We start from the raw sequence: 16180 nt of genomic DNA, 5'->3' as shown, positions 1-16180 counted from the left end.
TAATGTTCAAACTGTGTATGTACAATGTTAAAGTGGCTGACAACAATAAATATTCTTATTAGGAATAAAACTGCCTCGTTTTGAACTGTGCAGAGCTGTAAGCACAGTGCAGTGTTAATTTTCAAACTGTGTATTTACAATGTTAAAGTGGCTGACAACAATAAATATTCTTATTAGAAATAAAACTACCTCGTTTTTTTAACTGTGCAGAGCTTTAGCTGAATAGTTAGGCCTACTACGCTGCTGAAATTTAATGTTGGTCATTATGGTGGTACTTGGAGAGCCAAATATTTTGTAAAGTGGTACTTAGTATTAAAAGTTTGAGAAGCACAGTTTTAGAGTACCACGAGGGCCCCTTAGAACGGGTTTTTAAAATCCATGTTATGGTAAGTGTGCACATGAAGTCTTTGTACACTTTCTAAAATCCACACTGTGGTAAGTTCGCACGCTAGTACTCTGTGTTCTTTTCTAGAATCCTGTACGGTAAGAGCTACGCGCGGCAGCCTCATGCTCTTTCTTGAGAGGTTTAAAACCCCGGTTCTGCCTTGGGCACCACTCCTCCTATGTATCCTCTGGATACCTACGTTAACAGGGTGTTGCTACTAGGGGTCTGTTGAGACAGTTCCTTCAGCACATACAAAGAGAAACGTGCGGTAGCCCCTGTGTGACAGGCCAAGACTAGTATGATTCTAGGCTCTTGGTCGTATTCCCTTAAAGGAATCTATTCCAGATACTCTACAGGAGCACGAATGAGGAAGCAGCTTTTTTTTTTTTACTCATGTGACTCAAACACAGAAGCAGGAAACAGGAAACACGCATGTTCAGGAAAAGAGAAGCTGAAGTGAAGTTGAGCTGTTGTGTGTTTGTGTCTCTGTATTTAAGCAGTAAAATGTCAGAAGACAGATGTTCTCAGGATGAGTTCTTGTGTGCAGTGTGTCTGGATCTCCTGAAGGATCCAGTGGCCATTCCCTGTGGACACAGTTAGGTACGCAGGAGCTAACCCATTAAGGGCCTTATAGGTAAGTAATAATATTTTGTAACTGATACAGAACTTAATAGCTAGCCAGTGCAGAGACCGTAAACTTTAAAGACCTGCCATGCACTGCATTACACCATGTGTGTGTGTGTGTGTGTGTGAGAGAGAGAGAGAGAGAGACTCTACCAGAAACATGAGAAGCTCCTCGAGGTTTTCTGTCGCACTGACCAGAAATGTATATGTATGCTGTGTACGATGGATGACCATAAAAACCATGACACTGTATCAGCTGCAGACCAGAGGACAGAGAAGCAGGTATTTAAAACTAGACACTGACGAAATATTGCTGACACTCGTTTCATAAGTGTTTATATCGGCCTTCTGGAGTTTGAACCTATAGCCATTAGTTAACAGCTCCACTTTTACTGAATTCATCTGTTCACATGAAGATTTAGTGCCAGTAGTTTTCTGTGATATTCACTATCATCTGTTTGTACTGCAGAAGCAGCTGAAGGAGACGCAGAAGCCGTTCCAGCAGAGAATCCAGCAGAGAGAGAAAGAGTATATGTGTGCTGTGTACGATGGATGACCATAAAAACCATGACACTGTATCAGCTGCAGACCAGAGGACAGAGAAGCAGGTATTTAAAACTAGACACTGACGAAATATTGCTGACACTCGTTTCATAAGTGTTTATATCGGCACACATATTAACTGCAGCAGAAATGAACAGCAGCTGCAAGAAGAGTTTCACTGTTTGCTGAAAATGAACCGTAAACCTTTATCAACACAATCTTTCATAAAATGTGCTTTGATTACACTATTCACCTGTTCTTTGACATATAATACGTATAATATATACTTTCATCAGTCAAAATGTAGAAACACTGTCAGTGTGAAGCTCTACGTCTGTGTCAGTTTCACTTTTATAATACTTACACTTGTAGTTATTCATGTATGATGATTGTAACTGATCATGACTTCTGGAGTTTGAACCTATAGCCATTAGTTAACAGCTCCACTTTTACTGAATTCATCTGTTCACATGAAGATTTAGTGCCAGTAGTTTTCTGTGATGTTCACTATCATCCGTTTGTCCTGCAGAAGCAGCTGAAGAAGACGCAGAAGACGTTCCAGCAGAGAATCCAGCAGAGAGAGAAAGATCTTCAGCAGCTGAGAGAGGCTGTGGAGTCTCATAAGGTGAGTCTGGAGAAGAAGAGAAGTTTGTCTCAGTCTCAGTTCAGACTCACTGAAGCCTGAATCACTGTGTGTCCTAACAGCGCTCTGCACAGACAGCAGTGGAGGACAGTGAGAGGATCTTTACTGAGCTCATACGCTCCATTGAGAGAAGCCGCTCTGAGCTGATACGGCTGATCAGAGATCAGGAAAAGACTGCAGTGAGTCGAGCTGAAGGACGACTGGAGCGACTGGAGCAGGAGATCAATGATCTGAGGAGGAGAGACGCTGAGCTGGAGCAGCTTTCACACACACAGGATCACATCCAGTTCCTGCAGGTAACAGAGATCTAGAAGAACAGGATCATAGTGGACTTGAGCAGATCCTGCTGTGACAGAGACTCACAGAGAAACAGTTCATGAGTGTCTTATTATATAATCATCAGTCAGACTCTCATCTGATCATCTTCTTCTGAAAGAGACGCCGCTTACAAATGGCTTTCAGCTCTGGAAATCTCTTAGCAATCATTTCTCTCAGCTCTTTCTTCTGGAAGATATATTTAGCTGTCAAACACCACTAGCGCCACCAACAGTTCAAAACTTCACTAACATTTCAAATTTTTATCATATTTTTCCTTCTGATTTATTACGTCAGGGTGAAATCAGTGAACTCGATAGTACAGATTCTGAGTAGCATTCATTAAAATTGGATCAGGTGATCCTCAAACATGATGAAACCCGTTTTATTGGCTTGTAACACATTCATGAATTTGACCATGAAGACCCCAAACATGAAGTCAGCCTGTATATTAGCAATGCTTCAGCGTATTGAAACCAAACCAAACCTGAGCGTGTCTTGAGGGGCAGTGGTGGGAAGAGTACTAAAAAAATGTAGTTATGTAAAAGTATTGCTAATTAAGGAATAATTTACTTGAGTACAAGTAAAAGTACTGAAAAATAATATACTTGAGTCAAGAGTAAATAAGTAGTTTGCTGAAAAACTACTCAAGTTACTATTATTTTTGTATTTTTACCCAAAATGAGGCGATGTGAGCATCATGGAGTATTAAACACTCTCATGCAATCTCTGTTTCATAAGTGAGACTCATGGACCCAATATATTACATAGATCCAATATATTGTTGCACATGTGTTTTCTTTCACAACTGTTTACGTTCACTTACATAACCGACTGTGTTTACGAGGATATTTTGACATATTTTTGTGTGCATTTGTCCTTTCAAATGCAAAAAGACATGGAAGAGGACTCAGTTCAGTATCACACACTATACAGTATGAGAGGCGGCTTTTTGCGTGCACGTCTTGGAAGTCGTAAAATGTGCACAAAGGAATCGAAATTGTAATTTTTATAACAAGTATCCGATTGCAGAATTGGAATCGATTTTTGATTCCAAAGCCTAGCTATGGGTTAATATGTTAAATTAAGAGTATTTGAAATCAAAAATCGATTCCAATTCTGCAATCGGATACTTGTTATAAAAATTACAATTTCGATTCCTTTGTGCACATTTTAATACGACTTTAACTTGTGTTTCTCTTTCCAGCTCCTTTTCCTCACTTGAGAGTTCTCTGACTATTGAGGCTCTTGACAATGCATCTGCGGTAACTAACATCTGGAACATGCACTATGTTGTATGTGTATCGCAGAAGTCTCAGACGGAATCTTTGAATCCTGGGGGGTAAGTCATCCAGTGCCTTTGTTCCCAGAAGGGCCAACAGTGGCTTGTGATCTGTCTCTATAGTAAATTGGAGGCCAATCCGGTACGAGCTGAGTCTTTCACAAGCCCACGTTACTGCCAACGCCTCTTTCTCCACCTGGGCATATCTCTGTTCTGTCTCAGACAGAGTTCGTGAAATAAAAGCCACAGGATGCCATTCCTTGTCATTCTGCATCTGGGTAAGGGCTGCTCCTAATCCAAAAGAGGATGCGTCAGTGGACACTTTTGTTTTTGCGTCTGGCTTGTATTGTGCCAATACTTGGGTTGATGACAAGTCAGATTTGATCTTTTCAAAAGCTGCTTGCTGCACACTGCCCCAAATACAATCGTCCTGCTTGGCTAATAGATCACGTAGTGGTTTTGTATCATCGGTGAAATGGGGTATGAACTTACTCATGTATGTGGCCATGCCCAGGAAACGTCTAACATCTGCCACATTTTGAGGTGTAGTCATCTCCACAATTGCCCTCACCTTTTCTGGATCTGGTGCAATTCCCTCAGAACTCACTTTGTGGCCTACAAACAAAACTTCAGACTGTGCAAAGGAACACTTGTCATTTAGAGTTAGGTTTGCTTTTTGTATTCTGGAAAGGACCTCAGTCAGTCGCTCCTCATGTTGGGCTTTATCTTTACCACATACTAACACGTCGTCGGCATGGCATATTACTCCTTTTATTCCCTCTAAGAGCTGAGACATACGTCTCTGGAAGTGTTCTGGACCAGAGTTGATGCCGAAAGGTAGGACATTAAAGCAGAATCAACCAAATGGTGTGATGAATGTTTTGATTTCTCTGCACTCTTGTGCCAGTGGTATCTGCCAAAAGCCAGATCGTGCGTCCAGAAGGTAATATATGCCGCTCTCTGCATACTGCCTCATTTAGCTTGGTTAAATCGACACACATCCTGATTTTTCCTCATCCTTAGCTGGACATTCCTTCCAACTGTGAGAAGGGGTTCTGCCACATTTTGAACATTTACTCGTGCTGGATGCATTCTCTGTCTGTTTTATTGCGTATCCTGCTTGTTGTTTACTGTTATATGCTGCCTGTTTTCTTTTTACTGGTCCTGAAAGTGCATCTACTTCACTTTTCTCATCCGTCTGTGGCGAGCTGCCCCACATAATAGCTTGCTGCCGTTTAACTGTCTCGTTCTGTTTCACTTGACTGATAGCTCTGCTCAACGTCAAATCAGAGTCCAGCTGGAGTTTTTCTGAAAGTGCCATGTCTCGTATCCCCACAACAATGCGATCACGTATGAATCCGTCTTTCAAAACTCCAAAATTACAGTGTTCTGCCAGGATATGGACCGCCGTTATAAAGCTATCAGCTGACTCGCCGGGTTCTTGTTTACGCATATTAAACTTGGCTCTCCAGAAAATAACGTTACGCTTCCCCACAAAATGATCATTGAAACATTTTTCCACTGCCGCGTAGTTGAGTTTTTCATCCGCATTTAAAGTGGAAGCATTAAAAATATCCTCCGCTTCATCACCCATGAAGTCAATTAGAGTATTGACCTGGAATTCGTCATCTCTCTTGTTCAATCCCGACGCGACACGGTATCTTTGGAAGCATCTGATCCATTTTGGCCACTCTTTGCCATCAGCACAGTCAAATTTGTCAGGAGTGCTGACAGGAAAACTCTCCGAGTGTGTGCGCTTTGTTCTCAGACATCATGTAAACAATACAAAGTTCATCGCCATTCAGTAAACCGTCTTCGGGCATCAGGAGAGCATCAAATGTGTTTGTCCAGTGTCCTTATTTTGTTTCTTTATCAAGACTTCTGACACCATGTAGTAATAAATCCACAACACACACGGCTAGCACGATGGATTCTGTTTACCGATCTTTACGCATGCGTCACAACCACAGGTCCTGTTTTGGGACATCTACTACAACAGGCCACTCATAACTGCTGTTTCTGTCTGTTTTTTCTTGACAAGAAGTGCATTTATTCAGTCGCAGAGCGTCTTTATGATCACATCAATCTGGAGACGTTTCAGACGGAAACCGGCGCGTGCTGTAGCCTGTATCAATTCATATCAAAGCGCAAAATAAACTACGTGCATGCAATGTCGTGGTCGGTTAAGGCATGAAGTTACCAAAAAGGCGATTAAAGCTGCCTTAAAACTGTGCGTGCATGTAATATGTTATATATGAGTTCATTTAAGAACATGTCTCTGAAATGGTTTTCAAAACTGTCCTGGAGCAACCCAGCACTGTCTCCCTCATCTAACACACCCGATTCAACTCATTAATAGAGACTGAAATGAGTCAGAAAAGGTGATGAGAGTTGAGAGAAAATACGATACGTGTCAGATCCACGTGTTCAGCAACGGCAGCTCTTAAAGAAATAGCAGCCAAAAACAACCTAATAACCAGCTGCTGTGATGTCTGTTCATCAAGAATAAAAGAAAAAAGAAGAAATCAATAACTTTTATATAGCTGTAAGTATTTATCTGTATTTAGTTTAGAATTTAGTGTTTGATAACTTTATTCAATTTCTGTATATTTCTGCTGAGGGGCACAGGTAGCTAAATATAACATTTATTATAATGGGTTTATGTGAAGATTGTTTTAAGTTCACTTAAATTAGAAGTTATTTTTAAAGTCTAATAAATGTTAAAATTGATAGCTCTTAATTATAATGTAATGTTTAATGGCTATAGTCAATGGTTAAATATTAGGGGAATTTTTTTTATAGGGAAATCAGTATTACTGGCCTTCAGTAATAAAAAAGATGCCATTAAACAAATATTAAAAATGTTGTTTGTACATTAATTTGAAGATTGAATGTGAAATTATTGCAATATAAAAGTATATTTAAAAACTTTAATGTTAGGTGGGATTAATCGCAATTCATTTCAGAAAAAAATGTGCGATTAATTCGTTTTTTTTTTTTTTTTATCGATTGACAGCACTAATATATATATATATAAACATTTCTGTCCCCCTCACTTCTGAAATGATGGCTACGCCCCTGGACACTTACATTGTTCTTGCTCCGTCCATGCAATAACTGCGTCCTTCTATCAACCGAGTTTTCTCTTTACTTAATCTGCTGAGTGCTCTGGTAATATCAATGGTATAACCCATTTCAGCAGCTGTCAAAATTACAATTTAAAATCAGAGCATAGCTCATACATTCACTAAAATATTGAAACGTTAATGATACCGATTAAAAACACCAGCGCCAGTGATTGACTGTCAAAGCAAAGCGTGGTTTGAACGCCCCGCCCACAGCTGAACTGGAAGTTTTGAATGGTTTTGCATCCGAGTCAGACCTGTCTGTTATTGGCTGAAGCGCAGTGCCTGTCAAACGCCAGCTCACCGTTTCTCCATCGGCACCTTTGACTATTTTGTACTTTGTACTTTTGCCGAAAAATAAATTTAGCGAAGTTGAATACTTTATTTTTATTCAACTCAAGTAAAAGTAAAAGTACGACAATTTAATTATACTCAAGAAAGTAGAAAAAAATGAAAAAAATTACTCAAGTACAGTAAAGAACGTATCTGTAATTAGTTACTTTACACCTCTGCTTAAGGGTCCTTGTGAAATTTCAGTGTCTCTAACCGCTCTAAAGTTATAAATAATGGTCAATCTAATCGTAGCCTTTGAGCTGCTTTTCCTGAGCAAATCTACTCAACCCTACAATGAGACTCCATTGATGTGTTTGAGCTGTTAGATGGACATTTATGTTCTTAGCAGATGTTTTATCATCCAAACTATTTCCTAGAAAGTTCACATAGAGTGTAAGTGGCAAATACTAGAATCTGTAGCTCTAATGTGATATAATGAATATGAGAAGAATGAAGCTGATGCTGTGAAAGTGCTGGATTGAGGTGAGTTACTAAAGATCAGTCAAGTCAACAAAAGCCGCACAAATCTGATGTTGGTGCAGGTTATTGGGTGAAGTGTGGAGCTGATGAGTTTTGATTTCTGTTTTCTGTAGAGTTTCCAGTCTCTCTCAGCACCTCCTGAATCTACAGACGTAAATGACGATCCCTTCATTTCTCTCGTCTCTTTTGATGGTCTGAGAGAATCTGTCCGTCAGCTGAGAGACAAACTGGAGGATTTCTGCAAAGAGGAGCTCAAGAAGATCTCAGACAGAGGTAAAGTCCTGGAGATTCATCTGCTCTCAGAAACCAGTCCATCATCATCTCATATCATGGAGAACATCGTATTAGAAATGTCTTAGGAATGGATGCAGGATCATGAGAATCACACTGTTCATGTCTGTTGATTTCCACAGTCACATTCACCAACATTGTTCCCAGAACCAGGAACGACTTCCTACAATGTAAGTCAGTAAGAAAACAAGCAGAAAAACTCTCTGAGTGTGTTCATGTTCCTCCTGTAGAAGGTGAAAGAAGAGTTTTATAAATAATGTAAATGATAGGGCTGCCCTCGACTAAATATTTTTCTGATCAACTAATAGTCATACATTTGAAGCGATTTGTCGACTAATCTCACATTTATATTAATAAACCATATAATTCATAATAATAAGCCTTTAATTGCCTATAGCCTATCAGCGCTCAAGCGCACACATAAAGCTTGCCACAGAGCAGCGCAGAAGTAATGATTATGAATGCTTCAGGAAAAAAACCAGCAAGAAGACTGCCTTAACATCATAATAATTAATTGATAAACTAGTGTTTTCTGTATTTTCGGCTGCATATATAGTGAATGTGTGATTGGTTACAGCTGTGTGCAATCAGTGCTGTGTGCTATCAGTGCAATGGATGATGGGATATGTAGTCCGGGATGACATGCAACAGTTTGTGTAGTGCGAGAGTCAATGTAATGGAAGGGTGACCTCTGGTGGTGAGTGAATTGAAGTTCATAGACCGGATTCGTGACACATGGAGTTTCGGTTAATATATATATATACAGTGTATATATATATATTTTTTTTTTAATGCGTTGAAGTTCACAGAGACCTAGACGGCAGAAAGTGCACCTGTTTGCTTTCATTATTTTACAAAAGCACAACGTTTTGTTGTTATTGTGAGTGCACACAAATGAAAGTAGAGCTTTTACAGATTCGAAAGATGTATTGCTCTTATCTGTATGACCAAAAATGATGGAGCATTTTAAGTTAAATGCAAATGATCGCACCGGTCATGCAGGGAGCGCTACTTTTCAGCTTCCACACTCCACACAAACACTGGAATAGCGCACATTTATAGGTTAACATTAGATTGAGTGGCCATGTAATGATGCTACTACTTACATGTTTCTGATGATAACCCATATTTGAGGTTGTTGATCGAAACAAATGTTTGCATGTCCTGACTAAAGGTGTGTGATATTGACAAAAAATAATATCTTGATATTTTCTGGGATTTTATCGATGATGATAATTAGGCGATATTTTGCTTGAGTGTGTTATTGGTTGAGCTTGAACGTGTGTATTTGTTACATGTAGCTAACATGTGATCTACATGTTAAAACCTATTAACACATGGAAACATTTTCCACATGTGCTCTTATGTTGCAACATGTGGTGACATGTTGTCTTCATGTGATCACATGTGAAAAATATATGGACACAAGTGATCACATGTGAAAAATATATGGACAAGTGATCACATGTGAAAATAATATATGGACACATGTGATCACATGTGGAAAACATGTGAAATGTATGTGGTTTTTCTGTAAGGGGGAATCAGTGTTACAAGTACCCCAGGCACATCGTTTTTCCATTTTTGACGCATAAACCCCATAAAATCGATACGAGTTTTGGATTTTCCAATGTTTCTCTATGGCTCTGAAACCTAAAGATGTCCGAGTTCCGCTCCCCGTGCAACTGATACTCGACTGCCATTGGCTAGTCTGCGTTCGAGGGGAGGGGCTTACCGATAGATCAATTGTGTCATCATTTATTCACCCTCATGGTCCAAAAGAGTATATGTAATAAATTTTATGAGACAAAATATTTCTTGCTGAAGCTACTTTTTGTAATGTCTGTTTGATGCTTTACACAACAATGACTTTAAATTATCTTTTGGGAGTAATTTCTTAGCCAAATTTGATGTGCGATTAATTTGCGATTAATTAGATTAATTAATCGCCACATCATGTAATTAATTAGATTAAAAATTCGCTTACCAGCCCTAATTTTTACCTTTTATGGGCATTTTTACTTTTATAAAGCCATTTTTGTCTAAAAGTGTGCATCAGCAATGAGTCAAATTCTTATGTTTAATCAGTGAATTAGAATAATATGACATTTGGGCTGTTGCCATGCAAATTAAATCAGTATCAACAAAATTAATCTTTGCAATGCAGAGGAAACAGAAGCTGCGTCTGAAGTGGCATTTAGATGTATTTACACACTGTTTAATGCAGGACATGAATGCATTTAACCTGCAGTTACAAATGCATAAATAATGTTTTGATATATTAAACATAAAACGTTGCATACTGATATTTGAAATTCTAATTTAAAAAAAAATGAAAAGATACTTTAAATGTGAAATTAAAACCGCCAGCAGGAGGCAGCAAGTTACTGTTAATAAGTGAGTCATTGAGATTAAACCGAATCATTTAAACGGTTGATTCATTCAGGAACTAAACACCGTCATGTTGCTCAGAGACGCAAAACAGAGTTGTGGCTTTATTTGGAATTATCTTTGTTGTTGAAATAGAGCAAGAACAGGCGATATGGTGTCTAAATTGTAAGTCTCTTAATATTAACTTCTTGTTTATTGAACTGTTGTAAAAAATCAATATCACATTTGTAATCATGCAAATTTTTGGAGAAGAAAAACGGCACTCTTTGTGTGATATTAACTATATGAAGTTTTCTGCCCCCATATCTTGAATTTTGTGGTCATTCTAAATGTTTTTAATAGACTGAATCATGCAGTGAATGAACACACTTCACGTGATGTGTGCATGCACTCTGTAGTGTTTTGCATGGTTTTTGTGATATACTCGTGTGGCGAGGGGGGCGTGGTTCAGCGAAGTCTGCAGCGGGAGAGAGGGGCGGGAGACGAGCGGTGAGTAAGTAGGTCAAGTGCAAATTGATGAACACCTGTGTCTGATTGCAGTAATTGGCCTGGAGAGACCGGTTAAAAGGCCAACTGGAGAATGTGGAGGCAGAGAGAGACGGAGACTCGTGGGCATCGCTCGGCCAGGGAGAGAAAACCTGAGGAACTGAATTTGTGCCATTGGCAGTGTGTGAACTACTTTTGTTTTGTTAGAGTTTTGAGTTATTAAATAAACATCCACGAGTCTCCAAACGCCAACCTTGTTCACTTCCTTCCTTCCTTACTACGAACCTTGTTACACTGGTGCCGAAACCCGGGAAGGAAGTGATAACGCCGCCGCCATCATGTCATCTCCGTCAAGTTCGCCGTTTGCGGAGGTCATCCACTCGCTCGCGGGACTCCATCAAGAGCACCATCAAGCGCTGCTGGACATGAGGGAGGATCAGAAACGGCGGTTCCGGGGCCCTCGTCCAGACGCAGCAAGAGGACCGCGAGCTGTTCCGGAGCTGGATGGACCGGGAGGTTCGGGCTGGAGGAAGCCCATCTGCCTTTATCCCAATTTTTGGCGTCTTCGTGAACGAATTTTCGAATCATGGTTTTCAAAGTGTGATTAAATCGTTCCACCAGTCCGTCTGTTTGTGGGTGATAGACGCTGGTGCAGACTGATTTAATGCCCGATAATTCGTACAGTTCGCGTATTGTACGTGACATAAACGCCGTGCCCTGGTCAGTGAGAATCTCTTTCGGGATCCCCACTCGGGATTGGACGTGACATAAACGCCGTGCCCTGGTCAGTGAGAATCTCTTTCGGGATCCCCACTCGGGAGATTATACGAAACAGAGCCTCCACCACACTTTTTGTGGAAATGTTGTGGAGCGCCACTGCCTCAGGGTATCGCGTTACATAATCCACAAGGACTAATGCAAAGCGATGCCCCTGCGCTGACCGTTCTAATTGCCCGATGAGGTCCATACCAATTCTCTCGAAGGGGACCTGCATGAGAGGAAGAGGGCGCAACGGCGCTTTTGGGGAGGCCGGGGGATTCACTAACTGACATTCACGACAAGCCGCGCACCACCTGCGCACATTCTCGTGAATGCCCGGCCAAAAGAATCGGGCCATTAAACGGTTCAAAGTCGCTGCCTGTCCTAAGCCGGCTGCAGCGGCTGTCCGTCGATGGAGCAGACTTGTTCAAACGCATTTTTCAGCGTCTCATTGCGAGACTGCTCCAGCGGAAAATCATCATGCTCCGTGAGGATTGGCCTCTCGGCAGCGCTTGGTTCCTCTGGTGCAGAATCGGTCAGTCGCGGTTCCGCCTCTCCCGTCTGCACGGCCGCCTCCCCTCCCCGCTTCTCTTTTCCCCAAGAGACATCCGCACACAAATACCCCAATAAATGACTAAAAGCTTGCCAATTGGTCCCCAAAATTAGCGGATGCCTAAGGTTCGGGTTAACTGCAACCTCCACTTTCTGCTTCTGACCCCGAAATTGGATAACTAGGAGCATTAAAGGATACCTCACCACATCCCCGTGTACGCACCGCACCCGAACCACGCAGCTCTTATCCAATTCCGCCGGCTGAATTAGGCTTTGATGGATCAAGGTCTGGTTACATCCTGAATCCACCAAAGCCCAATAAGTACCCCCCTTAATACTCACAGGTATTTGGTACATGCCAGCTTGATCGGGGGCAGCCTGCGGGGCATCTGGGACTCGGATCAGTGTCCCCACCTCCATCAATGGACACCGATCAATAAAGTGCCCTGGGTCCCCGCAACGCCAACAGGCCGGGCCAGACTTCCCCGCCGCCCTAGTGGCAGGAAGCGGATCAAGCAATTGGCCTGGAGAGAGCGGAGGAACTTGACCATACGAGGCGCTCGAGCTGGCCGGCCCCGCCCCCCTGGAGAGGGTCCTCAGTCCGGCGAACTCCGGTGCTGGACCACCCCGCCATCAGGGCTGCGCTCGAGGTGGGAGATTCACTCGGGACCTAGGGAGAGGGACAGGCTTAGAGATGTAGAGGGGGGAGAGAGAGAGAGAGAGAGAGACAGCAGGCAGGGTTTCGCCAACCCAATGGCACGCCACCATCTGGTCCTCCGCCAGTTCAATGGCCAGGTCTAGCGATGCCACTGCGCGGTGTTCTTCGGTAGCCGCGTGATGAACTGTTCCAGCACCACGCGATCGACGATCTGGTCGACATCGCTTCCCCCAGCCAACAGCCATTTGCGGCACGCATCCCGGAGCTGCTGAGCCATCACGAAGGGCCGGCCATTTTCCCCCAGCTCCAGTGATCTGAAACGCTGACGGTGTTGTTCGGGATTCAGGCCCACCCGCTGGAGGATGGCTCGTTTGAGGTCGTCGTAGACCAGGAGGTTCTGAACTGGCAACTGTTGTGCAGTCATTTGTGCCTCCCCCGAAAGCAGCGGAATGAGGCACACCGGCCAGTTCGTCCGGGGCCACCCACATGCCTCCGCGGTTCTCTCGAAGAGGTCGACAAAGGCCTCTGGATCATCCTGCGGGCCTAACTTGTTCAAAGGCATGTGGGCTGGCAGTCCGCACCAGCGTCTATCACCCACAAACAGACAGACTGGTGGAACGATTTAATCGCACTTTGAAAATGATGATTCGAAAGTTCGTTCACGAAGACGCCAAAAATTGGGATAAATGGCTGGAACCCCTTTTGTTCGCTGTGCGCGAGGTCCCGCAAGCCTCCACGGGGTTTTCCGCCTTTGAACTCCTTTACGGTCGCCAGCCCCGTGGGGTTTTGGACGTCCTGAGACAGGCTTGGGAGGAGGGAACTTCGGATAGCAAAAACGAAATTCAGCATGTGCTAGACCTGAGAACAAAATTCCACACTTTGGGGCAGCTCTCTATGGAGAATTTGTTACAGGCCCAGGACAAGCAGAGCCGGCTGTATAATCGGGGAACCAGATTACGTGATTTTGCACGGGGAGATAAAGTGCTTGTATTGCTGCCAACTTCTAGCTTTAAATTACTCGCCAAGTGGCAAGGACCCTTTGAGGTCACACGGCGAGTGGGAGATCTCAATTATGAGGTAATTCAGTCGGACAGGAGTGGGGCACGTCAAATCTACCATCTTAATCTCCTTAAAAAATGGAGCGAGGTGGAACCGGTGATGCTGGCAACGGCAGTGAGTGGAGAGGAAGATCTCGGGCCAGAGGTGAACACTAAAATTCAATCCCTCGCTCTGGCCCCAGGGGGAGATCACCTCTCGCCCTCCCAGCTCACCGATGTAGCAAAATTGCAAGCCGAGTTTGCGGACGTGGTTCAGTCTGAATTAGAGGCGATGTTAGAGATGGGAGTAGTAGAAGAATCCCACAGCGATTGGGCGAGCCCGATAGTTTTAGTACCTAAAACGGACAGCTCCGTTCGGTTCTGTGTGGATTGTCGCAAGGTGAATGCGGTGTCGAAATTCGACGCCTATCCAATGCCGCGGGTTGACGAATTGCTTGATCGGCTGGGTACAGCTCGTTTTTATTCGACACTGGACTTAAAATGACATCATCATTTACAGTCAGGATTGGCAGCGTCATATGGCACATCTGCGAGCTGTCCTGTGGAGGTCAGGTTATCTGGGCTTCCACTTGGGTCATGGACAGGTGCGTACCCAAATTAGTAAGACGGCGGCAATTGCGACTTGTCCGAGGCCCAAGACCAAAAAGGAGGTGAGGCAGTTCCTGGGGCTGGCAGGATATTATAGAAGGTTTATACCTAATTATTTGGACCTTACCAGCCCGCCGACTGACCTCACTAAAAAGGAAGTTCCAGATCCGGTCCAGTGGACAGTGCAAAATGATGAACACCTGTGTCTGATTGCAGTAATTGGCCTGGAGAGACTGGTTAAAAGGCCGACTGGAGAACATGGAGGCAGAGAGAGACGGCGACTCGTGGGCATCGCTCAGCCAGGGAGAGAAAACCTGAGGAACTGAATTTGTGCCATTGGCAGTGTGTGAATGCGCTGGAAGCGCTACTTTTTTGTTAGAGTTTTGAGTTATTAAATAAACATCCACGAGTCTCCAAACGCCAACCTTGTTCACTTCCTTCCTTCCTTACTACGAACCTTGTTACAACTCGATAATGTCAAATCGCACATCATTAAAACGACAATTATGATATTATAGCAGACAATATATATCGCACACCCCTAGTCCTGACCGATGTGCTGTAATTACCACACAGACCAGCTGTTAATCACCTGTCCGTCACGGACTACTGACTTCACTTTCTGTGGATTTTTTTTTCCTGCGACTAATAAAATTGTGATCGACTAAGTCTCTATTAGGGGCAGCCCTAATAAATTATGATTTGCACAGATATCTGTTCATCTGAGACACTGACGATACACTGAACATGAAGAGTTCAGCTACATGAAAAGATCTAACAGATTCATAATTCCTTACTCTGATGTGTTTTATCTCCATCAGATTCCCATCAGCTCACTCTGGATCTGAACACAGTGAATAAACACCTCCTTCTGTCTGAGAACAACAGAGTGATTACTAACACTGGCACAGATCAGCCATATCCTGATCATCGAGACAGATTTGATGAGTATTAGTAATCACTCTGTCATATAAGAGCATCAGCAGGAAGGGAGACGGTGATGAGTGTTTCTTTGGATCTAATGATCAATCCTGGAGTTTGTTCTGCTCTCGCTGCAGTTGCTCATTCACACACAATAACATAGAGACTGATCTCCCTGTGAAGCACATCATCAGGAGAATAGGAGTGTTTGTGGATCACAGTGCAGGAACTCTGTCCTTCTACAGCGTCTCTGACACAATGAGCCTCATCCACACAGTCCAGACCACATTCACTCAGCCGCTCTATCCTGGGTTTTGGGTTGATTATAAATCATCAGTGAAACTGTGCTGATGAATCTGAATAGACTGACGAGAGATTCTACCCATAATGCTTTGAGCTGCATGATGAATCAGTAACAGTGAGATGTTATAAGCTGTGTCCGAAACCGTTCACTCGTTCACTAATAGTGTATGGCAGTTGAGTGCACTATATCAGAAAGGAGTGAATGAAATAAGTGAACGGATTCGGACAGTGACGTATACACTTGCGTGTGAGACTTGGAGCTGTTGCATAAACATCTTCGTCACATATGTACTTTTATATTACATGTACCTTATTTTAGAAAATAATATTAATAGCAATAACACTCAAAATGACTTTATATTGTAATTATACATACCTCCGCGTCAGCTTTGAGGTTTCATCGATGGTATATTATTAATTGGTTTTGTAATGCTTTTATGTTC

At 42.8% G+C, this 16180-nt stretch overlaps 1 protein-coding gene across 1 annotated transcript; it reads left to right on the top strand.

Moving 5' to 3' along the window:
- Nucleotides 1-1550: 1550 nt before the first annotated feature.
- Nucleotides 1551-11338, top strand: LOC107653100 (spindle pole body component 110-like). Its single transcript, XM_016439738.1, has 6 exons — nt 1551-1617; nt 2082-2177; nt 2258-2491; nt 7844-8003; nt 8144-8191; nt 10953-11338. The coding sequence occupies exons 1-6, from the start codon at nt 1558-1560 to the stop codon at nt 11060-11062; spliced, it is 708 nt and encodes a 235-aa protein (XP_016295224.1). The 5' UTR covers nt 1551-1557; the 3' UTR covers nt 11063-11338.
- Nucleotides 11339-16180: the final 4842 nt, after the last annotated feature.

The sequence above is a fragment of the Sinocyclocheilus anshuiensis genome, unplaced genomic scaffold (assembly GCF_001515605.1).
Source record: "Sinocyclocheilus anshuiensis isolate Anshui unplaced genomic scaffold, SAMN03320099.WGS_v1.1 scaffold2525, whole genome shotgun sequence".
Lineage (NCBI taxonomy): Eukaryota > Metazoa > Chordata > Actinopteri > Cypriniformes > Cyprinidae > Sinocyclocheilus > Sinocyclocheilus anshuiensis.
The sequence above is the reverse complement of the archived record's forward strand: the minus strand, read 5'-3'. Positions and strand labels throughout refer to the sequence as shown.